Source organism: Haemorhous mexicanus, chromosome 11, assembly GCF_027477595.1.
Source record: "Haemorhous mexicanus isolate bHaeMex1 chromosome 11, bHaeMex1.pri, whole genome shotgun sequence".
In the NCBI taxonomy this organism is placed as follows: Eukaryota; Metazoa; Chordata; class Aves; order Passeriformes; family Fringillidae; genus Haemorhous; species Haemorhous mexicanus.
In genome coordinates, this window is record NC_082351.1 from 5,657,668 (window position 1) to 5,684,083 (window position 26,416).

Sequence of the window (26,416 nt, forward strand, 5' to 3'; positions counted from 1 at the left end):
TTTTACCAGCATGCACAACTTGGGCTCTCCACTTGAGCTCACCTGCAAATTCTGGCATTTTTAAGGACCTCTTTCCATGTTTTTATCCTCAGATTTGCCTCATCAGCAGACAATGGAAAGGTTTTCCAGCAGTGCTCTGGAATTCCAATATTCAGGTTGAGCAGTGTTGAAATCTGTGATCTTACTGTGCAAGGATCTGTCTTTGGGAGAATATATATTTTTATTACCATATATATATATTTTTTTAAATTTTTTTTCAGAAAATATATGTATTTTTTCCAGAATATATATTTTTTTAGAATATATATATTTCAGAATTTTTTTTCAGGATATATATGGTTTTTTTTCAGGATATATGTGTATTTTTTTCAGGATATATATGTATTTTTTTCAGGATATATATGTATTTTTTCCAGAATATATGTGTATTTTTTTCAGGATATATGTGTATTATTTTCAGGATATATGTGTATTATTTTCAGGATATATGTTTTTTTTTTTCAGGATATATGTGTATTTTTTTCAGAATATATATATTTTTCAGAATAATTTTTTTCAGAATATATATATATTTATTTTTTTCAGAATTTAGATACATTATTTCAGAATATATATATATATTTCAGAGTATATATATTTTTTCCAGAATATCTTTTTTCACAATATATTTATTGCAGAATGCTTGTACTTACCATAATTACACAATCTTATGCTACTTTTATACCTACTCCAAACATTCTTTTGGTCCAAAATGATAAACTCCAATTTTAGAAGTATATTTGAATAGTTACTTAACTTTAAATACATTAACACTGGTAGTAGTCCTGAATTATCAATCAATAATTTTTTCATATGTTGAGTATGAATTTTATTCCTAGTTTTTAATGCTTCTTAATTTATTAATATGTTGAAGATGAATATGGATTTTATTGTTGTATAAAATAGGTGCACAGCTTATTAAAAATGTCATTGTCCATGTTTGGATGTGAAGGAAGACAATGGGCTTTGCACTGTTTTCTTCTGTGGAAAGGAAGAAGAATTTGGAAAATTCTTCTTGGAAGAATTGGAAAAAAAAAATTGGAAAAAAAAATTGGATTTTGGTTTATTGAATGTTTCAAGGGCTCGTTCCTGGTGTCAGTGGCAAGCTCGCGGTGCTCAGCAGCAGCGGCTCGGCTCCCCCGAGTGCCAGCAGATGTTTTGCCTTTAAAGGTCACTGGGACTTTGGGCCAGGCTGGCTCCTGCTGCCAGCAGAGCTCCCAGCTGCACTGAGGGCTGACAGCAGCAAGGAAAGGACATGCCGTGGATTTCTGGGGCACTTCCACGTGTCCCCAGAGCCCCTCGGCCAGCTGGCAGAGTGGGATTGAAATGGGGACCGGATCTAAATGGGAATTGTGGGTCAGAACAGAGGGGATGGGAGCAACGGGACTGCTGGGGCTCTGAGGGGCTCAGGACACAACCTCTGTGCTTCCAAGGGCTGGAGCTCGGCAGGAATTCCGAGTTAAACTGATCCCTTAGAGGGAGATGGGATCTGTTAGAGATGGATCCATCAGAGATTGGATCCATTGGAGATAGACATAGATTGGGTCCATTGGAGATAGACAGAGATTGGATCCATTGGAGATTGGATCCATTGGAGATAGACATAGATTGGATCCATTGGAGATTGGATCCATTGGAGATTGGATCCATTGGAGATAGACATAGATTGGATCCATTGGAGATTGGATCCATTGGAGATTGGATCCATTGGAGATAGACATAGATTGGATCCATTGGAGATAGACATAGATTGGATCCATTGGAGATAGACATAGATTGGATCCATTGGAGATAGAGGTTGGGTCCGTTGGAGAGGGATCGGATCCGTTGGAGAGGGATCGGATCCGTTGGAGAGGGATCGGATCCATTGGAGAGGGATCGGATCCATTGGAGAGGGATCCATTGGAGATGGATCCGTTAGAGATGGATAGATTGGATTCACTGGAGATGGATCCGTTAAAGAGAGAGTTGATCCATTAGAGAGATTGGATCTGTTAGAGAGGGATCCATTAGAGAGAGATTGGATCCATTAGAGGGTTGATCCATTGGAGATTGGATCCTTTAGAGAGGGATCCATTAAGAGATTTGATCCATTAAGAAATTGGATCCCTTGGAGATTGGATCCATTAGAGATAGACATAGATTGGATCCATTGGAGATAGAGAGTGGATCCGTTGGAGAGGGATCAGATCCATTGGAGATGGATCCGTTGGAGAGGGATCGGATCCATTGGAGATGGATCCATCGGAGAGGGATCGTATCCATTGGATCCACTGGAGATGGATCTGTTAGAGAGAGATTTGATCCATTAGAGGGTTGATCCATTGGAGATTGGATCCTTTAGAGAGGGATCCATTAAGAGATTTGATCCATTAAGAAATTGGATCCATTGGAGATTGGATCCATTAGAGATAGACATAGATTGGATCCATTGGAGACAGAGAGTGGATCCGTTGGAGAGGGATCAGATCCATTGGAGATGGATCCGTTGGAGAGGGATTGGATCCATTGGAGAAGGATCCATTGGAGAGGGATCGGATCCATTGGAGAAGGATCCATTGGAGAGGGATCGGATCCATTGGATCCACTGGAGATGGATCTGTTAGAGATGGATAGATTGGATCCACTGGAGATGGATCCGTTAGAGAGAGAGTTGATCCATTAGAGAGATTGGATCCGTTAGAGAGGGATCCATTAGAGAGAGATTGGATCCATTAGAGGGTTGATCCATTGGAGATTGGATCCTTTAGAGAGGGATCCATTAAGAGATTTGATCCATTAAGAAATTGGATCCCTTGGAGATTGGATCCATTAGAGATAGACATAGATTGGATCCGTTGGAGAGGGATCAGATCCATTGGAGATGGATCCATTGGAGAGGGATCGGATCCATTGGAGATGGATCCATTGGAGAGGGATTGGATCCATTGGAGATGGATCCATTGGAGAGGGATCGGATCCATTGGAGAAGGATCCATTGGAGAGGGATCGTATCCATTGGATCCACTGGAGATGGATCTGTTAGAGAGAGAGTTGATCCATTAGAGGGTTGATCCATTGGAGATTGGATCCTTTAGAGAGGGATCCATTAAGAGATTTGATCCATTAAGAAATTGGATCCATTGGAGATTGGATCCATTAGAGATAGACATAGATTGGATCCATTGGAGATAGAGAGTGGATCCGTTGGAGGTTGGATCTGTTGGAGAGGGATCAGATCCATTGGAGAAGGATCCGTTGGAGAGGGATCGGATCCATTGGATGCATTGGAGATGGATCCGTTAGAGATGGATAGATTGGATTCACTGGAGATGGATCCATTAGAGAGAGAGTTGATCCATTAGAGAGATTGGATCCGTTAGAGAGGGATCCATTAGAGAGAGATTGGATCCATTAGAGGGTTGATCCATTGGAGACTGGATCCTTTAGAGAGGGATCCATTAAGAGATTTGATCCATTAAGAAATTGGATCCCTTGGAGATTGGATCCATTAGAGATAGACATAGATTGGATCCATTGGAGATAGAGAGTGGATCCGTTGGAGAGGGATCAGATCCATTGGAGATGGATCCATTGGAGAGGGATCGGATCCATTGGAGATGGATCCATTGGAGAGGGATTGGATCCATTGGAGATGGATCCTTTGGAGATGGATCGTATCCATTGGATCCACTGGAGATGGATCTGTTAGAGAGAGATTGGATCCGTTAGAAGGTTGATCCATTGGAGATTGGATCCGTTAGAGAGGTATCCATTAAGAGATTGGATCCATTAAGAGATTTGATCCATTAAGAGATTGGATCCCTTGGAGATTGGATCCCTTGGAGAGGGGTTCATTAAGAGACTGGACCCGTTAGAGGTTGGATTCATCAGAGATTGATACACAGGCAGAGCAGAGGCAACCTGGCAACCCCACGTGACAACTGCAGGATCCTATTGTAATCAAATCTTGAATAAAACAAAATAAAACTCGCTGCAGAAACTGGAATGTGGTGCTGTGCCTGCACTCTGCTGCGTTCCCTCCTCTTTGTGACCCCCTGCTCAGGTCTGCGTGCCTGGGTCTGATCACCTGGCAGCTCTCTCCTGGGTTTATTGCTCTTTTTCCTCCTCAGAAGCAGGGCCCAGTGGCACTCTGAGCTGTTCCACTGAGCCCAGTGCAGTCCCATCCATGCCACCTCCTGCTCTCTCACGCTCAGATATTAATTAGGAGCAGGAGGAAGGCTGCCAGTAGAAAAATGAGGGTTTGTACCACTGCTTGTGGCTGCTCCCCTGTCCTGCTCTGTTCCAACCCGTGCCCTTGTGCTCCCCTCACAAGTTCAGTTCTTGGTTACAGCAGGGGCTGCTGGCACTCCAGGAATTCCAATTACCATTTGTCAAGTGCTAAAGGGGTTTGGTGGAAGAGCTTTTATTTATTTCTCAGATTGGATTCTGTCCTGGGCTTGGCTGGGACAGAGTTTTTTCCTTCTGACTCGACAGATTCCAGATATATTTTTACAAACTCCTTGTTTCCCTTTGCTCTTTGTATTCCTGTTCTTCATTAGGTTGGAAAGGGACCATAATTTGCCTTTTTAACTGGCTGAAATTGCATGTTCATTGAAATAAGGGGAAATATTTATACAAATGATGCTACCTTGTGACTTCTTTTGATTATTAAAGCACAGAGAAGATAAATAAATAATTTCTCTGGTAGCTGTAGAATAACTGATGTTTCCTTTGAGAAACAGAAGCTGTAAATGAGGTTTTTTTTTGTAACTGAGATTATTTTGATTGCACAGAAATTAATTGTCATTAATGTAATAAAACACTTAATGCATTTAAAGCTTTTAAGCAATAGCTAATTTATTTTTTTAAATGAGAATTTCTTTTGCATTTTGTTGAAATAGCTAGAAAAAGTTGGAAGGTACTTTTGTTTCAGCCAGAGGTTTGTGTTGTCAGCTTTAACTGATATGTACCTCTGCAATTTGAGAGCTGCTCTTCCAAAGGTGGGAAATTCTAACAGGAAGGTGGAAAATTCACTCACTAAGTGAGTGAAAGAAGAGGTGAGAAATGGTGAAAATGGGGCTGCAGGAAGGACAAGGATCTCCTGTGCTCCAACAGTTTTAGCACAATTTCTTTGCCATGGTTTGAATCGTTGTTCTAGCCCAGAGTTTAGACATATAAAGAGTTTAGATATAGAAATATTAGATATATATCAATATTTAGATATATAAATGTTTTATAAGGTTTAATATCCAGGTGCTTCTGAAGGAAATGTATGAGAAGGAAACTGGGAATTGTCCAGGGAATCAAGCTGGAGGCTGGGGAGGAAGGAATTGACAACTTAAAAGTTCCTTTAAGAGCTGCAATAGCATTTCTTGAAGTCTGCTGCAATCATATTTTAGCCTATAAATAAAAAACCCCATAATGAACATGATTTCTTGAAGTCTGCTGCAATCATATTTTAGCCCATAAATTAAAAAAAAAAAACCATAGTGAACATGATTTCTTGAGGTCTGCTGCAATCATATTTTAACCCAAAAATTAAAAAAAAAAAACCATAATAAACATGATTTCTTGAGGTCTGCTGCAATCATATTTTAGCCCATAAATTAAAAAAAAAACAACATAATAAACATGATTTCTTGAGGTCTGCTGCAATCGTATTTTAGCCCCTGATAGTTTTTTCAGCCTGAGTTTGGGTTTGTCACCGTTCAGAGGAGGATCTGGTGTGATTGAAATCAGTGACAGCAGTTTGTGCTGTGCAGTGTTGGGACAGAATAATGAAGTGAGGGATGAACGAACAGCTGGCAAATGCTGCTGGCATCAATCCACCCCTCCCAGCTGGTCCTCAGTCACAGGCTGTGTGCTATCAGTTTTCCTGGGACACCAATTCAGGGACCAGCTTTGGGAAGTTCTCCTGGCCCAGCAGCAGCAGTTGAGCGAGTTCACTGCTGTGGTTAAGGATGTGAAGCATTAACAGGGTTAATGAAAGGGTTAATAATGTCGAGCCTTTCCACTGATCCCAACCTTCCGAGCTCCTAGGGCAGTTCAGATGGAGATTCATCTAGAAAGATCTGGGGTATTAGAGGGGATGTGAGAGTGTGAAGGTGAGCATTGGGTGTTTGTGTTTGTGGGTGCTGCCTGTCACCTGCTGGCACCCTGCCCTGGGAGCTGTCTGTCTGTCTGTCTGTCTGTCTGCCTGCCTGCCTGCCTGCCTGCCTGCAGTCACTGCTGGGCTCAGCTCGTCCTAAACTGCTCAGCTCTGGCCCCCAGAGGGGCAGCACTTCTTTTCAGCCTTTGTTAAGCAACACACCAAATGACTTGTACCCCTGTTTTATTGTATTTAAAAATATTATATTAAATATAGTGTGTATATATAGTGTGTATAGTATATATATATATATATTGTATATATATTAATGTATTTAATATATATTATATGAAATATAGCATTGTAGTATATATAGTATGTATATTTTATATAGATGATATTAAATATGGTATTATAGTATTTATATATATATTTGTTAATATTTATTAATATATAGGATATGTAGTATATATATTTATAATATTTATAGTATTTATAGATATACATATATTTATTAATATATAGGATATGTAGTATATATACTTATAATATTTATAGTATTTATAGATATACATATATTTATTAATATATAGGATATGTAGTATATATACTTATAATATTTATAGTATTTATAGATACTATATATATATTTATTAATATATAGGATATGTAGTATATATATTTATAATATTTATAGTATTTGTAGATATTATATATATATTTATTAATATATAGGATATGTAGTGTATATATTTATAATATTTATAGTATTTGTAGATATTATATAAAATAAATACTTTTATATATGAAGTAAGTATTTAATATATTTATATTTATAATAAATAATATCATTTTAATATTTAATGTAGATTATATTAAATGTGGTATTACTATATATTATGTTACTATATATTGTATTACTATATATTATATTGAATATGGTATTATTTAATGTATTATATTAAAATGATTTAATATATATTTAATATATATTTTACTTAATATATAGTTATTTAATATATATGGTATTAAATATGGTATTATAGTATTTATATATGCTTATAGTATTTATATATAGTATATATATTTATAATATTTGTAGTAGTTATATATTATATAAAATAAATATTTTATATATAAATGAAATATTTTCTATATAAAAAATATATTATATATTTTATATATATTATATATATAATTATATATAGAGAGTATATTTATATACAGTATGTAGCATTGTATATATATAGTGTCGTATTTTAATAATGTTTTTAGTATTTTTACATTAATCTTAAATTTATTTTTTATTTATTTTATAGTATTTTTAATAGTATTTTTAAAGTTTTTTTTCCCCTGTGGAACTTTGCAAGCTGTTGGGTGTTTGATAACCTCTGGCAGTGCTCAGCTCTCACTCCTGCTGCTCCATCCTGATGTGGCTGATTGGTTTCTGTGGGATTGTCTCCTGCACAGACATTCCTGACACAAACTCCCAGCTAAATGGAGCAGGCTCTCAGCTGAGCTGCTTGGCCTGCCTGGGAGTATGAAATAAAACCGAAATTAGCTCAGCAGAAACGGTGGTTTTGAAGTGTTCTGGCTGTCTCTGGAGTTGCTGTGGCTGCAGAGAAGCTTCAGCACATTTCAGCAGCACCTGTGAGGCTGGCAGAGCTCCGAGGGCTCAGTGTCTGCTCAGTGTGGGGAGAACCTGGGCTGTAAACATCAGTGTTGCTGCCCAGCAGAAAATCAGACTGGTCTGAGAACGGCGACTGCCGTGGGAGCAGCGGCACTGCCCCGCTGGGGAGGTTGGGCTCACCTAAAAATCCATCTTCCACGTGTACACAGAGGAAAAAAAGGAGGGAAGGGTGAGATGGGATGCAGCTCACCAGAGCTGGATTCTTTTGGTGGCACAGAATCCCACAGAAGTAAAACTTCAGGCAGGAATTCAGGTGTGTGAGCGTGGTTCCAGGCTGGCAGCACAGCTGATCTCCACTTTGTTACGAGTGACGAGGATTTCCTGGTGCCCAGCGTGCTGCACCGTGACTAAATCCAAAGGCTGTGGTGCTGGGAGGGCTGTTTGCTCAGGAAAGTCAGCAGGCAGCTGGTTTGTGTTCCTGTGCTGCTGCCTGTGTGCCCAGGACAGTCTGTGGGGATCTCTGGTAGCACTGACAGCGAGGTGCCCTTCGTAGCTGCATCCTGCTGCTGCTAGCTCTGCCCCGTGAGCTTTGATCTCGGGGTCTTCTGCACTGCACATTTCTTCCTGGGGCTGCTGCCTTGCCAGGGCTCATTCCCAGGAGCAGGAATTCATTCTAATTATCCTGAGCTTCGTGGATGTGGAGTCCTCATTCTTAGGTTTGAGCAGAGAAACTGTCTCTGCTCAAACCTAAACCAAACTGCCAGGACATCCTCCTGAGCCCCAGGTCAGGCTGTGGGGGTTTTTTAGCTGAAGTTGAGGAGCAGATTGTGCTCACTGAGACGTGTGAAGGGTCACAAGAACCCCAGAATGTCCAAGATGTGCCACTCAGCCAGCTTTTCCTGAAAGGCACCGTTTTGGGTGCAGATGTGCAGGAATTGGCTGCTTCTCCCTCATGCAGGGGGTAAATGCTTCACTTTCTTCTGAGATCAAACCCACCTCGTGGGCCCTGGGACAATCTGAGTTTATATCTCCACAGATAAAGGTAAAGAGAGGAGTTTGTGTGGGGTCTTTGCTTCTTTTTTGCCAGGGCCAGGATTAAATGCACCAGACAGGATTTCTTGTTGGGACTCAGATGTCTGTTAGTTCTCATCTGTGTCACAGTCCCACAAACCCTGAGTTCTGCAGCACTTCACAAACTAAAAATGGAGCCCCATTTCTCTCTCTGCAAGGCCTTTTGAGGATAAACTGTCCAATTAAGAAATGACATCTAAATTATTGTTACTTTTAACCCAATAACCAACAACCTGTGCCCTCAATGGGGACTTTTTATCCAATGACACAAAACCACCCAAACCCATGGAGAGGAAGGAGAAGGAGAAGGAGAAGGAGGAGAAGGTGCAGAAGAAGGAGGAGAAGGTGCAGAAGAAGGAGGAGAAGGTGCAGAAGAAGGAGGAGAACGTGAAGAAGAAGGAGGAGAAGGTGAAGAAGAAGGAGAAGAAGGTAAAGAAGAAGGAGAAGAAGGAGAAGGAGCAGCCTCCACCCCAAAACCTCCATCTTGCTCTCTATCTATTACCACATTCCAAACCCTTAAACTCTGAGTTTCCCACCTGTGATATCCCACACTTCTGACCAAACTGCACACCCACAATCCCAGTTCCGTCATTCCATTCTGGAAGCTTCTCCACGGCCTCAGGTCAGTGCAGTGTTCTCCTGGGGGTCAGTGCTGGCAGCACAGAAAGTCTGGAATTCTCATTTTCCAGGGTTCCAGCCAGTTTGCAGCCTGGGCAGAGTCTGGAGAAGGATTCAAGGTTCCTTTAATAACCCTTTAATGAAAGCTGGTGCAGTTTAAAATCCATTGTCAGCGCCTCAACAGGTCAGACAGGTTCTGCCTGCAAGGAACATCCAGAGCAGAAGTTCTTTTATTTGTGATTTTGAGCGTGGATGAAAGCAAGGCGTAGTCCTTGGAGAGTCAGGACCTGACTGGCTTCTGTGCCTTCAGGGAAATCTCACCTCCTGCCTGATTCCTGCAGGAGACCTGCCCCAGGTGAAAGCTGAATGGGTTCCTGTGTGCAAGGCTCCTTGCAGACAGGAATTCTGCATGCACAACATTTCTAATCCATCCTCTGTATGAAATGTTAGAAAATTCACCTTTTAGAAGTCAGGTTCTGATCACGTGGCTGCAGTTTAGGTGCATTCTTGTTTTTATCTATAATAAAAATATAATAATTAGTTCTGTTGTGTTATGGGGGTCCAAGTGTGACCTCAGGGAAAGTTCAAGGCAGTGGATTTGTTCTGAGACAGAAGATCTCTGCCTGGCTGAGTGCATTTGATGGATGGGACACCAAGGGACAAAATGTGTTTTGGCATTTGGGACAGCCTTTATCCAGCTACACTTGTAAAAAGGTGTTGTGTCCTGCCCAACCCAAACGTTCTGGCACTTCACAATCAGCCTTCAAAAGTATTCAGTTCAAAAGTTTGCTCTCATTTCCAGTTCTGAGCTTGTGGATTCACTTTGAGGCCTAATTTGCATGATTAAAAAAAAAATAATCTGTTAGATTCAAAAGCTGAAAAGAAAGAAATTGTGTGCAAGATCTTCAGGTGCCTGTGGGGGAAATGGGCCTTTAAGAGAGGCATCAGCATTGCAAAACTTTGCAATTTTATGGAGCTGCAACATAAAGAACCTGGAGAAAAAAAGGAGCAGTACTCTTTAAACATTTCTGTATTTTAAAAATTATATATTACAATATTTATATATTACAATATTTATGTATTACAGTATTTATGTATTGTGCATATTGTAATATATATTGTAATATGTATTGTATATATTGTAATATATTGTATATATTGTAATATTATATATCACAATTACCTGAAAACTGATCCCTAAGACGTAGTGATAAAGAGTAGAGTGTCTCCACCTCAGGATTTTAACTTTGTTAAATTTAGTTTATTAAGAAATTGAAAACTATTATATAAAATGTATTAAATGGTATCAAATTCGTTTCACTCTATTAAATTATTACTATAATTGCATACAAAATATTTATATATTTATATGGATTTGAACTATAGATATTATATTTTATATATTTATTATTAATTTATAAATCTGTATTTTATATATTGATACTTTATATTAGATATACAATATTTTTATATATTTATTTAGTTATAATTTTATATTTTTAGATATTTTATATATATTTATATTTTAATATATTATACTATTTGTTTATATGTTTATTTATATATTTTAGATAGAAATTTAAAGTTTATATATTTTATTTATAAATAATTTTGTTATATATGTGTATATTCATTATATTTATATATTATACATGATATAATTTTATTTATATATTTATATAAATAAACATATTGACAAAAATTTAATGTATATATATGGAAATAATAGATATTAATTATTTCTGTAATATTTATTTATTTATATAGTGAATAGTTTATGAAGTGTAATGCTTTGCAGCCAGCCTTTTTGCTGCTGATCTTTTCCAAGAGGAGGCCAGCCTGGCAGCAGGGTGTGACTGGGGAGCCCCTGGAGCAGCTCCCAGGGCTGCTCCCACCCCTGCAGCCACTCCTGCTCCAGCCCCAGGGCCACAGCCCCGAGGCTGACACTGGGAACACGCCCATCACTTGTTTTTAAAATTTTAAAGGTTTAATAGTAATAAAATGGTTATAAAAATAGCAATATAATTACAGTAATAAACATTTGGATTAGGACAATATGAGATAATAGAAACAAAGAGTTACAGACATCCGGTACCTTTTCCTGGGCAGCACAAGCCCAAAAAAGGCCCCACGTTAACAGAGGGTTTACCCTTACAAACAATAACCTGTTGCACATTCACACATCTCACACACCATGCATAAATTCCATTCAAAGACAGGATTCTGTCTGGGCAGTGTCAGATTCTTCCTCTGAATCCTAGCAGCACCTTTGAGGCAGGAAGAAGTTCCTTTCTTGAGATAAGAGGGCAATAAATTCTCTTTCTCTGAAAGATGTAGGTGTCCTGTGGCTGCTATCTCACTGCCAGTCCTTTCTTTAGAAAAAGTATCCCACATAGCACAGTTTCTATTTTAACATTTGTTTTATAACCTAAAACTATATTTACCACACTACTTAAGAGAATTGATGCAGCATTACTTTCTAACAGAACACATATAATATTCATTTGAATATTTGCAAAAAGCCAATCATAAACCAGGCATTTTTCACAGCCACAAACTCAAAACTCAGGTGACAAGCTGGGAGCTGTTGCAGGTGAGGCTCAGTGCTGCTTTGGTGCTGCTGCAGTGCCTGTTGGTGCATGCTGTGTCTGTCTGTCACCCTTGCAGCAATCAGTGCCTCTCAGCAGGGATGTGACTCCTCCTTTCTCTGTGCTGGCCCAGCCCCAGCAATCATTGTCATCTGACACTTCAATCCCTCCAACCTCTGCGAGCAGCAAGCCCAGGATTTTTGGCAATAATCTGATTTATGTAATTAGCCCAGCTCACCATCTACAGCTGATTTTTTTTTTTCTTTTTCTTGCTTGGAAGTTGGGATTTGTTTGTGGGGGAATTTAATCTCAGTGGAGAGCTGCTGGGACCATTAGGACTTCTTCCCCTTTAGCCACCAGTCCTGTCCCAGAGTAATTCCTTTTTTCCCCTTTGCTCTGGAAGGAGGCGGATGTGAACTCCAGCACAGCCAGGACATCTGTTTTCCCAGCTTTTTGGGAAGAAGGTGGAATATCACTGGGTTAGGGAAGCAAACCCTGAGTTCATGGATCTGAGAGCACCTGTAGCTCAAGAGAAAGGAAATAAAAAGTCAAGAAGGAAAGAAGCAGGACAGGGAGAGTTAAGGGGGTGCCCTGAGAGTGTGATCTGGCACTTCATTTTGGGATTTCAGCATCCCATGACTGAGGATCTTTGAGTGCTGTGAGTGCCTTGGCCTGTCCTGGGGCTGCTCTGGAGGGACACAGGGAATTTTAAAACCTGGCTTGTTATAATATCTTCTTTAAGCCAGGTCTCATAAGCTTTTGGAGGTCTGTAACACACCCAAGATAGCTCAGCCCCCTTGGAGGCATAAAAAATCAGTAGGATGGCTTTGGTTGTAGTGTTGGAAACAAAAAGGTTTAATAAAAGGTAAAACAACAGAGAAAAACTGAGCTAGGTGCAGGAGGTCTTTGCTCTTGGTGAAACACCCCACAATAGCCTTCAGTTTCTTTGTTCTTTTAGTTGTTTTGTTCTCTTCTTTCAGGTTTTTTTGTTCTCTTCTTTTTCTAGTAAATTGCCCAGGTGGGACTTTTGGCTCCTGTCCAACTGCTGTCCTTAAGTTTGAGGTGAAGTCCCCCAGGTTCTATGAGGTGGCTTTTTCACCTAATCCAGGAGAGAAACTTCTGGGCTTCTTTCTTTTTTCAGGGAATAACGTGTTATAATATCTTCTTTAAACCAAGTCTCATAAGCTTTTAGAAGTCTATGACACATTCAAGGTAGCTCAACCACCCTTAGAAGCATAAAGATCAGTAAGATAGCTTTTGTTGTAGTGTTGAAAACAAAAAAGTTGAATAAAAAGCAAAGTAACAAATAAAAAAAAAGCCATGCTAAGTGCAAGAAGTCTTTGCTCTTAGTAAAACATCTCACAAAACCAATCATTTTTTTTGTTCACTTCTTTTTCTAGTAAATTGTTTAAACAAGACTTTTACCTTCTGTCCAATTATCTGTCTTTAAGTTTGAGGTAAAGTCCTTTAGGCTTATGTATTTATAAATATAAAATATATAAAAATAGCTGTTCAAGCTATTTTATAGCTTAAAAAAACCCAAAACTACTCCTAAGCTTCTTTCTTTTTTGAAAAGACAAAAAATAATTTTGTCACTCCGTCAGCAAAGATCACCCTCCTCCCCTGGGTCAGGAAAAATTCATCTTTGGTTGGGAAGTTGTGGTGAGAGAGGATGGGGGGCCCTGGGTGAGCTGGGATGGGTCAGGGAGGGAGGAATGGCTCTAGGCTGGTTGGAGAAGGAAGGGGTTGGGATTGCTGGAAGGAGAGAAGGGACAAGCTTGAAGTGAGTGCAAGGGGATGTTAAGATGGAAAAGGTTTTAAAAGGCTGAGGAAATTTTGGGGATGTTGTGGAATATTTGTCGCTTTTGGGGAAGTGCTGAATTTCAGGAAGTGAAGGAGGTGGATATGAGCATTGGGGGGAAAAACCTGAAATAAAAAACCTGATATAAAAAACCTCATCTAAACCCCACAAATCTGCACAGCCAAGGCTTTTTTTTTTATTTATTTTTTTGTAGTTAAAATTTGGTAGCTGTGATCCTTTCTCCTCTGCCTGTAGGTAAAAAACAAGTGCTAAAAGATGACAAAGCTCAGGTTGTGTCACTGCAAATCCCTGCAGCACCTGGGGTTCCTCACAGCCCTGGGGACAGAGCTCACCAGAGGGAGATTTAGATGACTTTTTGGTAAATTAAGGGAGATTTTTGACTTTTTGGTAAATTAAAAGCCAAAAATTGGGGTTTACTGAAGGGTCTCTGCTTTTAAAGGTGGTTGTGTGATCCCTAAGAAAACCAGGGCAGAGCTGGCAGAGGGGAAGTGATGGGAAATGTAAATATAGATATAAATATAATATTTATATCTCTCTATAAAATATATATAGATATAAATATAATATTTATATCTATATATAATATAGATATAGATATAAATATAATATTTATATCTCTATATAAAATATAGAGATATAAATATAATATTTGTATCTCTATATAAAATATATAGATATAAATATAATATTTACATCTCTATATAAAACATATATAGATATAAATATAATATTAATATCTCTATATAAAAATATATATAAATATAATATTAATATCTCTATATAAAATATATATAAATAGAATATTTGTAGATAATACATATAGATATAAATATAATATTTATATCTATATTTATATATAAATATAGTATTGATAACAATAAATATACATATAATAAATATAGCATATATATATTTTATTTTTATATATATACAAAATATAGTATCGATATAAATATAATATTTATATCTATGTTTACATTACTCTCCATAATATAAATGTAATATCTACTGATTTGTCAGAAAGCTGGAAGTTAATACCAAATAAATGTCTTTTTCAATCCAAAACATGAAAAAAACCCCTTCTTTTTCCCATTTCTTTTGGGAGTGAAAGCAGCAAAAGCACAATACAAAAAGCTAGGGTTGATTCCACTGAAAAATAGTTTTGGTGAGGAATTGTCAGCATTCTCTGGGTTTCATTTTTGGAAGGAAAAGGTACCTGTGGGGTTGGAAATGGTAACTTTGATCCTTGGAAAAAGGGTTTCAGCTTCCTGGTCCTGCCTGGAGAGCAGCAATGTGCTTTGGAGCAGGGGGGGTTTGTCACTGCTTTTATCAGGTTTTCCCTGTTGTTTCTCTGTTTTTGAGCCCTGAATTTGTACTTCTGGACAGCAAAGGCATCCTCTGCAGGATTTAGTGGGATTGGGACAATTTATAACATTCATTGTGCCCTACAGAGCACAGCCATGTGTGTAAATAAATAATGTATAATAAATTTATCTCCTAAACCATGCTATTCTTGCATTAGTTCTTTCAGTAATGCAAGGACATTGTTCTTTTTCTTGGTTTTTTGTGCTTTTTTTTCTCCCAATAATCCAGAGGACACCCCTCAGCATCCTGAGCAAAGGAGTTTTGGGTTTTTGTGAGCACTAAAATTTGGGATAAAGTGAGAGTGTGTTTAAGGTTGGGCTTGGTTTTGTTTTGGGGTTTTTGTTTGTTTATGGGGGGGTTTGTTTGTTGTTGTTGTTTTTTTTTTTTTTTTTTTTTTTTTGGTGTGGTAAAAAATATTATTAAGGTCAAATACTTTTGAAATAATAGAGAACAAGACCCTCAATTAGAAAAGAATAGCCTTAGAGCTTGAATGAAATTTCATTTTAATTTCATGGAATAAGTTGCAAGTTACATAATAGGGTTTTGCAATAGCTACTTATTAATATTTTAATCTTAAAATTTAGGGTGAGTAATTGCTGTGATGTGTAGAAGGCAAAATGATTCCATTCTGTAAGAAAAGTTGTGATTGATTTTAGTGCATGGACCAGCATTGGGAATCCTGGTTTTATCCCATTTATGAGGGGATTACAATTATTGGGATATTCAGCAAGGTCAGCTCCACAGATTTACATATGGTAATTCCTAAGCTCAATTAGGCCATGCACATTTATAGATATATATTTATATTAAAAAGTGTATTTCATGTCTTGCCAGGTGAGCTATAAGGGGAAATGTTTTCCAAGACTTTAGCAATCTCAGAGCTCTGTGCTTTATTTCTAAACCCTGCAATTAGTGGCTTCTGGGAACTGGATTTGCTTCTTCCCAAAGCTGAGGGATACACACGGTGATTTTGAAATCCAACCTCTAAACACAGTCTGGCTCCTCATTTCCCTAAGTTAAAAGTGGTTTAGGTGCCTGAGCATCAAGCTGACTTAAAATTGGCATTTTTTCTTTTGTAATCTCTCTGGTTTTTTTAATTTTCTTTTTTTTTTTTTATCCTTTCATTTCTCCTTTTGGAAGAATAGAAGGTAATTTTTTGCCCTGCTAACACAGTGTCAGGGCATGCAAGGTTTGCACTTCACTGTTTGCATCTGGAGCCTCTGGTAGTGTTTGAGACTCTTTGTAGTTCAAGTTGAATTATGTTTGTGATTATCATCAACCCTTCAGAAATTTAAATTAGTATGCAAATAACAGAAAAGATTATCAAGGTTTTTAATTAGCACATCACAATTTTCCCACCCAGATTAACTAGATTTATCTGTTGTGTGCTTTAGCTGTATTTTGGAAGTGTTCTCAGCCCAGCCTAAGAAAACAAAAAGAGAAAACCAGCAGCAAATTGAGAGCTGCAAGATACCAATGAGAAATGGAAAATACTCTTGATAAACCAGAGGCCTCACCCAGCCTATTTTATGTATTCACACAGAAATAAATCTGGGGTTTTTGCCAAAAAAAAAACCCTACAAGGGAAGCTCTGTGTGTGCCCTGCCTTGGATTCTGCCTTTCCTGGCCCAAATTCCCACCTGGAAAAGGCTGTGGAAGGACAGCAGGTGTGTTTAGTTTGGGGTGGGAGGCAAATGATTCCTGCTGCTGAGGGCAGGTTTTCATTAACCAAAAGCTTTCTGAGTTGATAAACACCTTGGCATTTTCTGATCTGGTATGAAATAGCTGGACCTAAATCCCTCAATATATACAAACAAGTGATCTGAAGTTTTTATTTTGAAGTTTTTATTTACCAGCACGGTGAGATGCTGTTTGAAATCTGTGTGTCTTTAAAGAAGGGAGTAGTACACAATAAGAACTGCAGTACAGCAAGGCATTTAAAAAAAAATTAAAAAAAAAAAAAAAAGAAATAAAAAAAGTCCACCTGCCAGTCCAGAGAAGCCATTGCCATTTTTTCCTGGGCCCTGCAGGTGCTTGCAGCTCCAGACACTCTGAGGCATCTCTGCATTTTTGGTTTTCCTGGCATTTTGTTCTCTGGGGATTCCAGTGGGAGTTCCCCAGCCCTTTGTGGCACTCACACACTCACAAACAGATTTCCTCACTAGGTAATGCTGTGTTTGGGAATTTGGAGCAGCATTCCCCAAGTTTAGTTATGACTGGAATGATAGGATGCACAAATTCTTTTGTTACATTGTTGGGTGTAAATTTCCTATTTCGGGCTTGAGGAGCTCCAGTGATAATTCAAAAGGCATCTTTTGTGTTCCATAATGTCTGGCACGTGGTTGAAACCCTTAACTAGGGACAGGTCAAACAGGAAGGCACCACTTTGTGCTCAGAGATGCCCTACCTGATGGGGCTTTCTTTAATTAGTGATTTATTTTAGGGGAACGGGTAGTTGGCTGTGATTAAAATCTATCTGCAATGCAACTTTGTGCTTAAGGAAAAAGTGGAAGAATGCAGATGGGAATGATGTGTGTTTTGGTATTTTCTGCTCACTGGGGCAGCTGTGAGTGCTCAGTGCTTTGTAGGAAGTGTGTAAAGTTATTTTTGTGGTATGTGACTCACTGAGGGGTGAGTTGTGTTTGTGGCTCTCCGGGGCACAGCTGGGAGATTGCTGCTTGCAAGGAACTTGGAATATCATTTTCCTTGCCATCCATGTCTGGCCTTGCTGCGTGTTCAGTCTGTTTTAACTCTATATCCTCATCACACCTGAATGGATTTCAAAGCAAACACCCCATCCTGCTTCAAGGGCAATCTCTGTTTTGCCTTTTTCCTGTGCAGTGCACTCTGACAAATATAAAAACAGGGATGTTGAGGCAGCTTTTCCCACCCACTGCCGTGGAGTGTGTGGAGAATAAAAAGCCTTTTCCTTCAGGCACATCGCCACCTAGCAACCCTCAACTCGAATTTGCTCTTTTCTTAGGGCAAGAAAAAAAAGTAAAACCTGTTTTTAACTGTCCTTGCTTTATTCCTGCACCTTCTCCTCAGTGTGCACTGAGGTTTCAGTAGGTGCCTGTCTGACCTGAGGAGATGCAGCTGATAATTATCGACTCAAAAATAATAATAGAGATTCCATTCCAAAATGGAATTATGCTGAGCAGGCCTGTGTGGCCAGGCAGACGCAGCAGAGTGTGTCCCACCTCTAGAAACACTATTTTTTCTCTCAGTTGCAGAACTGGTTGCTGTTTCCATAGTTGCTCTCCGCTGATGATCTTCACAGGTGGAATTTCAGTTGTCTCCCATCTGTGGAGTTGATTCTCAGCCAGTGTTGCCCATTTTCCCACTGGAAGATGTTGTGGAGTTCAGGCACCAAAGGAATTTTATTTTCTCTTCTGAGGCAGCAGCACGTGTGAGAGAGGAGAGGGTCGGGGAGGGCAGAGAAAAGGCACAGAAAAAAGCAGCTCCCTGTGTGTTTGTAATGCTCTAAAGCAGCTCAGTGCCTGTTCAAGTGCTCTAAACCCCATTTAAACTCACTGTCAAACCTGATATCACAGACTTGATATATTAAGAATGTTCCCTACAAAAATCCAGGTGAATAATACAGAGTTGTAAGGATTTACTTTTACATTAAGTGGTGATTTACAGTGGTGATTCACCTGCTCTTTTTGCTTTCCTGACTTTGCTTTTCGTGCGTTCTGAGGTTGCTGTGTGCGGGCTGGATTTGCTTTCTGAGTTGGAGTGAAGCAGGTCCCTAAGAGGCTGAAGGCTCTGCCCTGTCTGTGGGATAACCAGAATAAATCCCATGTCAATCCCAGCCTTTCCCGTTACCTCTAGAGGCTGCTGTTGTGCTAAAGTTCAAGTTCAGCGCGTTCCCAGCGGGGCTGGGATTCCCTCCAGGAGCAGGGAGGTGCAGTCCTAGAGGGAATTCTGCAGACAGTGAGAGGCAGAGATGCCTCAGCTCGGCTCTGAGTTTGCAGCTCTGGGGATGTAGCAGGAGCTGATGAAAAGCAGCTTTTTTTGCCAGCCACTGATGATTGTTGGTTTCAGTTCAGTGCCAGGTCTGTCAGGGATGAGCAGCAGTGTGAATTGAGAATTTGCTGACAGGAACCAAGTACTTTACAGTGACCCTGTCAGTATTTGAGGTTAATGTCTGCTGGACTTGGGTTTGTCGAGCTGATAAAATTTTCTGTCAAAGGAAATGGATTTTGGGTTTAAAATGCAATATTAAGGGATATGTTTACGCTGATAATTTCCCCCCACTCTTTCACTAGGCATTGCCTTGTTTGCAGCATAGATATTTTAATTTAGAAGATATTTTAATTTAGAAGTTCAAAAAGCTCTTGGTGTTTGGTACAGTTTGTTATTATTTATTGTGAAGCACGCTCATTATGCAACATTTGACAAGTCCAATCAGAGTTTGTACTGAAATGCTGAAAGCCATTCACCTAACAAGGATCATTACTGCCTAAAAACCTGCACACCAGTGACTGCTGGTCTAATAAAGAAGAATTAACTCCTTTATTAGTGTCTGGACAGCACTCCTGAGTAGTCAGTGGTTTCTGGACAGCACCCAACCATGCTTTTCCAAACAGCTTGAAGAAATCTGTAACTCTGAATATAGAGAATTCAAATTGGGCTGGGAATTGTAATGCCCATGTGCACCCTGGTCTTGTAGAACCTTGCTCTAAAGGAGTTCAAATAGTGTTTTCTTCCTTATCACCTGCACCTCCCTCAAAAATCTAAGTATTTTAAAGTGAAAAAATCAGACACTTATCTTCTTATCCTTCCCAAACACCCAATAAATGTGTTGCAATCCTGTGAATTCAGGGATGCTCTCTGTGTTAAAAACTGTACATATCAAAATATTGTCCCCAAAACTGGTGAGGAACTCGCATTTCATGCTAAAGAAACGTTCCTCTCTTTTTTTAATGTTGTAGGTGTGGTTTTTTATTGTTGTTTATATCTTAGAAGGCTCAGATTTTTCTTGATGTCTTTATTAGGCGGCTGTTTTAATTTGATGGATTGGTGTAGAATATCTCTGAGTATGCACGATATGCAAAACTTCTCATGCCCTGCTTAAAAATCACCATACACTACTTTTTATTATCTAGAAGATATCATGGGCTGCTTTGGTCTGTGTGGGTGCAACTTTTGCAAAACAGCTGCAACTTTTTTATCCAAGAAATGTACTGTTACCTCAGCATTGTGTATCTGAAGTGGGGAGAAACCTTTTTTATGTTCCAGGCAATCTTCCTCAGAATATTCAGTAGACACCAGCAGTAAATTTAAGCTACTGTTCTTACTGAAGTACCCAGAGCTATTCAAGCAGTGACTCTCAAAATGCCATCACCAAGTGTCACTCTGTGAGTCGCCTCGGTCATGTCATCCCTTCCCTTTCTCTAGCAGAGGGGAGAAGTTCTCAGGGTGGAAATGGAAGTTTTTTACTGGTTCTACCCTTATGCACCATGGAGATTCCCCATCCCAGATGGGCAGGGATGAGCTGGCTGCCCAGATGTTTGTTGCGCCGTGTCAGGATGAGTGGCACACATCTGTCTGAGAGCTCCGGGCTGCAGGAGGGCTCCACAACCTGGGATGGGAGAGCTGCAGGAGGGCACCACATCCCGTGATGGGGGAGCTGCAGAAGGGCAGCACATCCTGGGACGGGAGAGCTGCAGAAGGGCAGCACATCCCGGGATGGGAGAGCTGCAGAAGGGCAGCACATCCTGGGATGGGGGAGCTGCAGGAGGGCTCCACATCCCGGGATGGGAGAGCTGCAGGAGGGCACCACATCCCGGGATGGGGGAGCTGCAGGAGGGCTCCACATCCCGGGACGGGAGAGCTGCAGAAGGGCTCCACATCCCGGGATGGGAGAGCTGCAGAAGGGCAGCACATGCTGGGACGGGAGAGCTGCAGGAGGGCTCCACATCCTGGGATGGGAGAGCTGCAGAAGGGCAGCACATGCTGGGACGGGAGAGCTGCAGGAGGGCTCCACATCCCGGGATGGGGGAGCTGCAGGAGGGCACCACATCCCGGGATGGGAGAGCTGCAGTAGGGCAGCACATCCTGGGATGGGAGAGCTGCAGGAGGGCTCCACATCCCGGGATGGGAGAGCTGCAGTAGGGCAGCACATCCCGGGATGGGAGAGCTGCAGGAGGGCTCCACATCCCGGGATGGGGGAGCTGCAGAAGGGCACCACATCCCGGGATGGGAGAGCTGCAGGAGGGCTCCACATCCCGGGATGGGAGAGCTGCAGGAGGGCACCACATCCCGGGATGGGGGAGCTGCAGGAGGGCTCCACATCCCGGGACGGGAGAGCTGCAGCAGGGCTCCACATCCTGGGATGGCAGAGCTGCAGGAGGGCAGCCCCCATCCCGGGATGGGAGAGCTGCAGGAGGGCACCACATCCCGGGATGGGAGAGCTGCAGGAGGGCACCACATCCTGGGATGGGAGAGCTGCAGGAGGGCAGCCCCCATCCCGGGATGGGAGAGCTGCAGTAGGGCAGCACATCCCGGGATGGGAGAGCTGCAGGAGGGCTCCACAACCTGGGATGGGAGAGCTGCAGAAGGGCAGCACATCCCGGGATGGGAGAGCTGCAGGAGGGCTCCACATCCCGGGATGGGAGAGCTGCAGGAGGGCACCACATCCCGGGATGGGGGAGCTGCAGGAGGGCTCCACATCCCGGGACGGGAGAGCTGCAGGAGGGCTCCACATCCCGGGATGGGAGAGCTGCAGAAGGGCAGCACATGCTGGGACGGGAGAGCTGCAGGAGGGCTCCACATCCCGGGATGGGGGAGCTGCAGGAGGGCACCACATCCCGGGACGGGAGAGCTGCAGAAGGGCTCCACAACCTGGGATGGGAGAGCTGCAGGAGGGCAGCCCCCATCCCGGGATGGGAGAGCTGCAGGAGGGCACCACATCCCGGGATGGGAGAGCTGCAGGAGGGCACCACATCCTGGGATGGGAGAGCTGCAGGAGGGCAGCCCCCATCCCGGGATGGGAGAGCTGCAGTAGGGCAGCACATCCCGGGATGGGAGAGCTGCAGGAGGGCTCCACATCCCGGGATGGGAGAGCTGTAGGAGGGCTCCACATCCCGGGATGGGAGAGCTGCAGGAGGGCACCACATCCCGGGATGGGAGAGCTGCAGGAGGGCTCCACAACCTGGGGTGGGAGAGCTGCAGCAGCACCAGTCTCCACCGCCTCTGTCATCTCAGTTGGAGCTTCGGCAGCTGCTAAAAAGCCGGAGCTCGGAATGTTTAACCACTAATAGCCCTTTAAAAATCTGATCTGGCTGTTCCCTGATGGAACTGTAGCAATGTGTGCGATGCCTGTTTATATGGAGAGAGAGAAACCTTTTAAAACTATTTATATATAAACTATATACACGGGGCAATGGCCATTGCCTCACGCCTTTTATATTGTCTGTCTCATTCCTGTGATTCCATGTATCATTCCTGTCATGCCACGCCGCGATTCCATGGCTGCTGTTGCCGTAGCACCGCATTACTTCTCGCTGCGAGGCGCTGAGGCCGTGCCGGGGAGCGCGCAGAGGCAGAATTAATTTCGACCAGCAGGCTCAGCACCCGCCCGTGCCCGGAGGAGGCCCCTCAGCGCCGCTTCCTCCCCTCGCAGCCGCCTCCTCCTCCTCCTCCTCCCGCCGCTGTTTCCTGTGCGAGCGGCTCTGACGCGGCCGTGCCCTCCCTCCTTCCCCCGTCCCCTCCTTCCCCCGCTCCCCGCCGGGCCCTGCGGAGCACAAAGCACCCGCGGCCGGCCGGCAGCGCCTGCGCGGGGCGGGCCGGGCTCTGAGGGCAGCGGGCTCGGAGCGGGGCCCGGCGGGCAGTGCCGGCCACTGCCGCTGTCAGCGCCGGCGCTCGCAGCAGGCTGCGCCCTCCTCCCTGCCTGCCCTGCCCCGCCGCGTTCGCTTTGCCTTTACGCTTTTATTTGTAATTATTATTATTTTTTTTTTTAAAAACTTGGAAGAAGCCCCCCCGCACGGCTCCCTCCCCCCGCACGGCTCCCTCCCCCCGGCCCGCAGCGCGTTCCCCTCGCGTTCCCCGGGCTGTCGGAGCCCGCTCCTCCTTCCCGACCCGCTCCAGGCTGGGCCTCTGCTGGGCTTTGGAAGCCGGGAGCGCCTCGGCACCGTCTGCCTCCCCCTCCCGGAGCCGCTCGTCTCCGCCAGCCCGATAAATGCTGTTTATGAGGATGGACCTGTTGAACTACCAGTACTTGGACAAGATGAACAACAATATCGGCATCCTGTGCTACGAAGGTAACAGCGCCTGGCCACGGGAAATCAGCGGTGCCCTCGCACGGGGAGGGATGAATCCCTTCCAGGGATGGATCCTTCTCCGAGCGCTGCTCGCTGTTGTTTGTCAGCGGGGATGTTTTTGGAGGTGGCCGGTGCGGGACGCCCCGCGGGCTGTTGTCAGAGCTTTGTTACCGGGCATGGATTTCTCCCTTTCTTTGTGATTTTTTTTTTTTCTTTAATTCCCCCCCCCCCAGTCCGCGTTTTCAGCGCCAACTTTCCTTTCCGTGGCCGGCAGCACTGCTGGCACTAAAGGCCTGGGGGCGGGCGGGGGTTTGTCCGTCTGGGGTTTGTCCGTCTGTCCCGGCGCCGCGGGGTTGGGCCGCGGCCGGACACGCGTGGGCCCGGCCGGGGCCGAGTGCCCGGTGTGTCCCCGAGTGCCCGGTGTGTCCCCGAGTGTTCGGCGTGTCCCCGCGGGGCCGGGGCCGAGTGCCCGGTGTGTCCCCGAGTGCCCGGTGTGTCCCCGAGTGTCCGGCGTGTCCCCGCGGGGCCGGGGCCGAGTGCCCGGTGTGTCCACGGGTGTCCGGCGTGTCCCCGCGGGGCCGGGGCCGAGTGCCCGGTGTGTCCCCGAGTGCCCGGCGTGTCCACGGGTGTCCGGCGTGTCCCCGCGGGGCCGGGGCCGAGTGCCCGGCGTGTCCCCGAGTGCTCGGTGTGTCCACGGGTGTCCGGCGTGTCCCCGCGGGGCCGTGGCCATTGCCCGGCCCCCAGCGCCGCCCCGGGTGTCCCGCAGGGCCCGTTGTGTCCGGCGGGGCTGGGGCCCGCTGCCCTCCCCCTGTCAGCCCTCCGAGCCCTGCTGGGACGGCGCCCGAGGTAAGCGGGCAGAATCAGTTCGTTAATGTGCGCGGAGTTTTCTCTACGTGCGGCTGCGAGGAGCGGTTATGGCTTGGCTGTGCCTGGAGAAAAAGGCACCACTGAGCTAATTCGGCTTGGCAGCGGGGCTGGTTTTGCTGTAGCCACACACAAGCGCCGCGAAAAGCTTTTTTTTTTTTTTTTTTTTTTTTCTGATTCAGCAGGAACGCTTTCCATGTTCGTTCAGAAAATAAACTTGCTGGAGTTGTCAGGAAAGAAACAATGAGGAGCGTACGCAGGCCAGGGAGGTATCTGTTCACAGCGCTCAGAAAAAGGCCAGGCCAGAGCACAGGCAGCTGAATCTCACTCTGGAAATTACAGTCTCTTCTACCCCTGAACCAGCATGGCCACATTTCTTCCCTTCAGGAAGTGGAGGGGCTCCCTGCTGTACTGTTAATATCTTTGTTTCTACTTTTTTCCTGCTTTTTCTTTCCCGCACAAATATGTTCATATATATCCATTCAGGGTAAGCTCTTTTACAGAAGATTGAGCTGAATAATACAGAGCTGGAGTTCCATCCATGAAGTTGAATCCCCAACTTCTTTCTTATGCCATGCTTTCTTTGTTAGAGCAAGAAAACTCGTTTAAAAGAAAAAAAAAACAACCAAAAAACTTTCTGGGTCCTTTAACTTTTTCATTTCAGGATCCTTTAACTTGTTCACCGCTCTCTGCAGTAATTAGTGTTTTCTTTGGAAGCAATTGCTAACTTCTGATGAAGATCATGAAATTTTATGCAAAGCTTCATTTACGTAATACATCTTTCTGAGCGTCCTGTTCACTGAGTTTTGTCGCTCTGTAGTTTTGGCTCATTAGTTCAACTCATTGTAATTATGCCTAATATTTATGGAATATTCTTTCTAGTCCCCTTCTTATTCCCCACCCTCTTCTCCAGTAATTGTTATTTAACTAGATCCTAGCTTTAATAGTTCAAAAGCAAAAGAGCAGCTTAAGGAATACACCCCACCGGAGCAGTTTTTGTTTAGCTTAAACATCTGTTGCTATTTTCCTTATTCTGGAAGTTAACATTTTTAACACTAAAATAAACACACACAAAATGAAGAGAAGAAAAGCAAAACTTCAGTGGTGTTTATAGTGAGGTGTTTATATCCCAGCGGTTTTAAAAAGTGTAAACACTGGCAACATCTGCTCTGAGCTCAAAGGGTGTTTTAGAGATGCCTACAGATCTTCCTGGCTTCTGCCACAGTATTTATTTTAGAAGTGAGTTGTGTCAGCAGTGATGGATCTTGTCTTTCCAGGGACACTGTTGCAGTAGTAGCTACACTGACAACAAAACGCCCTCTCAAACTCAGTTAATTAGGATTTACTGAAGGCCACACTTGAGCTACTTATAAATTGATGCCTTCCTGAAAAGTACTTCTGAAGATGCAGGATAAGATAAAAATAGGTTTGAAATTTCAGAGGAAGGAGTGATGGGCCTGTAGGCCACAGGAAATAGATGGGTTCCTGGTTCCTTTAGATTCTCTCTGGAAACATTTGGTTTTGGTTGTTGAGATGATTTCTATGCTGGTGAGCTATGTCAGCGTGTTTTATGAAGTTTACTGGTGATTTTTACTCTTCTGGCGCTGGAACTGTTGGATTTGCAACAGCCTGTGCATCAGAGATGTGCTGATACCTAAGAAATAGGAAAAGTTCCTCCAGTGTGTGCATCTGGCAACCCTTCAGTTCGACATGGAGCAGAGGAGTGTGATTTGCATCCCGAGAGGAGTCCTGCTTTTTCTTGCCCAGCAAGAGTCCCAGATAGCAATTTGTTATCTGTGAGCTGCAGGCTGCTGAGTTAATGCCAGCCCTGGAGAGCCTTCCCTGCCTGGGAGGGGCAGGAACCTCCCAAGAACCTCAGCTCTGTCTTCATCTCAGTCTGCTCCTAAATTGTGCCATTTGTGGTCACACTCCAGCCATGGAGTTCCCAGCATGGACATATTGTGCTGCTGAGTTCATTCAACACATCTCTGATTTTGGAACCTGGTGCTGTTTAATTCATTGAACACATCTCTGATTTTGGAACCTGGTGCTGTTTAATTCATTGAACACATCTCTGATTTT

General features: G+C 43.1%; 1 protein-coding gene across 2 annotated transcripts in view; it reads left to right on the forward strand.

Moving 5' to 3' along the window:
• The window catches only part of VGLL4 (vestigial like family member 4), a 91,922-nt gene that overhangs the window by 19,143 nt on the left and 46,363 nt on the right, over positions 1-26,416 (forward strand). Inside the window, exon 1 of one of the 2 annotated variants that reach the window (XM_059856140.1) lies at positions 23,014-23,470. The exons of the other annotated variant lie outside the window; for it this stretch is intronic. Within the exon in view, the coding sequence (XP_059712123.1) occupies positions 23,389-23,470 (82 nt within the window). The 5' untranslated portion in view covers positions 23,014-23,388. Of the gene's footprint in view, positions 1-23,013; positions 23,471-26,416 lie in introns of those variants that run through there. 2 annotated transcript variants of the gene reach the window in all.